This window comes from Aplysia californica, unplaced genomic scaffold, assembly GCF_000002075.1.
Source record: "Aplysia californica isolate F4 #8 unplaced genomic scaffold, AplCal3.0 scaffold00673, whole genome shotgun sequence".
Lineage (NCBI taxonomy): Eukaryota > Metazoa > Mollusca > Gastropoda > Aplysiida > Aplysiidae > Aplysia > Aplysia californica.
This window is the reverse complement of record NW_004797943.1, coordinates 426,436-427,712: the sequence shown is the minus strand read 5'-3', so window position 1 is coordinate 427,712 and position 1,277 is coordinate 426,436. Positions and strand designations below refer to the sequence as shown.

The 1,277-nt window shown below is 43.8% G+C and overlaps 1 protein-coding gene across 1 annotated transcript; it reads left to right on the top strand.

Moving 5' to 3' along the window:
• Positions 1-318: 318 nt before the first annotated feature.
• LOC106013120 (death-associated protein kinase 2) lies at positions 319-1,210 on the top strand (the record flags this gene model as incomplete). Its single annotated transcript, XM_013088024.1, is given in 2 exon segments — positions 319-442; positions 1,135-1,210. Coding segments are annotated over 2 exon segments (188 nt in total), but the record flags the coding sequence as incomplete, so codon positions are not given.
• Between the last annotated feature and the right edge of the window lie 67 nt (positions 1,211-1,277).

Genomic DNA, 1,277 nt, shown 5'->3' with positions numbered 1-1,277 from the left:
CTCTCTCTCTCTCTCTCTCTCTCTCTCTCTCTCTCTCTCTCTTTCTCTTTCTCTTTCTCTCCCGCCCCCACTCACCCACACGCCCTCATTTAAAAAGAAAAACTTCACTTAACCATGAATTGGTGAACGGGTGACCTACTCAAGTAGACTGTTTACTGCTCCCAATAGTGCCTCTTCCCCTGTCTGAAACTATTTTTGGGGGGCTTAATGGGGAGGAGGGGGGGTGGGGGGTGAAAGTGACCTGGTTTGTTTGTTCATGTGCACAGTTTGTCATGGTTTGTTTCACGAGCTTACCGCCATGGTTCTGTTCCTCCTCAGCCCGAGAACATCATGCTTCTGGACAGGAACTCCCAGAGCATCAAGCTCATCGACTTCGGCCTCGCCCAGCGTATCTCCGAGAAGGAAGACATCAGGGCCCTCATGGGCACCGCCGAGTTTATAGGTATGAAATGCCTGTTTCTCCGTGTTGGCGAGTGAACGTTTGCGTCCTGACTCCTTTATTTTTTCCTTCATTTTAACTATGAGCGGAATGGTATTCTTATTACTAGTATATTGTTTAGATCACTGCATACTAAGGTGTTGCTTACAACGTATATTGTTTATGTTTTTTTGAAATAGCAGAAATGCCATTTTCTCAATATTCATGAATGAACGTTTGGCGTACTGTGAACGGAATACTGTTATTCTTTAAACTAGTATAATGCTTAGATCACTGCATACAAGTCGAATGTGTTGCTAACTATATACGCATATTTTTACGTTTCTTTTAAACATGACAGAAATGTAAACATTTGAAATGCTCCCCCCCCCCCCCTAACAAGAGAAAAAATATGCTCCTGTCCTGAATGTAGCAGCTTGGTCGCTGCGATATCCTTCCATAACGGTAGAAAAATTTTTTTTTTTTTAAAGGCTGGATGTGTGTGTGCGTGCGCGTGCGCGCGCGCGCGTGTGTGTGTGTGTGTGTGTGTGTGTGTGTGTGTGTGTGTGTGTGTGTGTGTGTGTTTAAGGTTTAAATGTCTGAGAAAAACAAAGTAAATAATTCAAAATAAGACTAGTGTAGATTATGCCAGTATAGAGCCATCATTAACATCAAATTCTTTAAGTAGGTTACATTTTACATGAATTCCATTTCAGCTCCCGAAGTCGTGAGCTACGAGCGACTGTCCCTCGCTACGGACATGTGGAGTATTGGCGTCATCACCTACATATTGTGAGTAACCTCTGCCTCTGTATCTAGTACGTATGGGCTCTGGGTGTTTGATATAAAGGGACCCCCC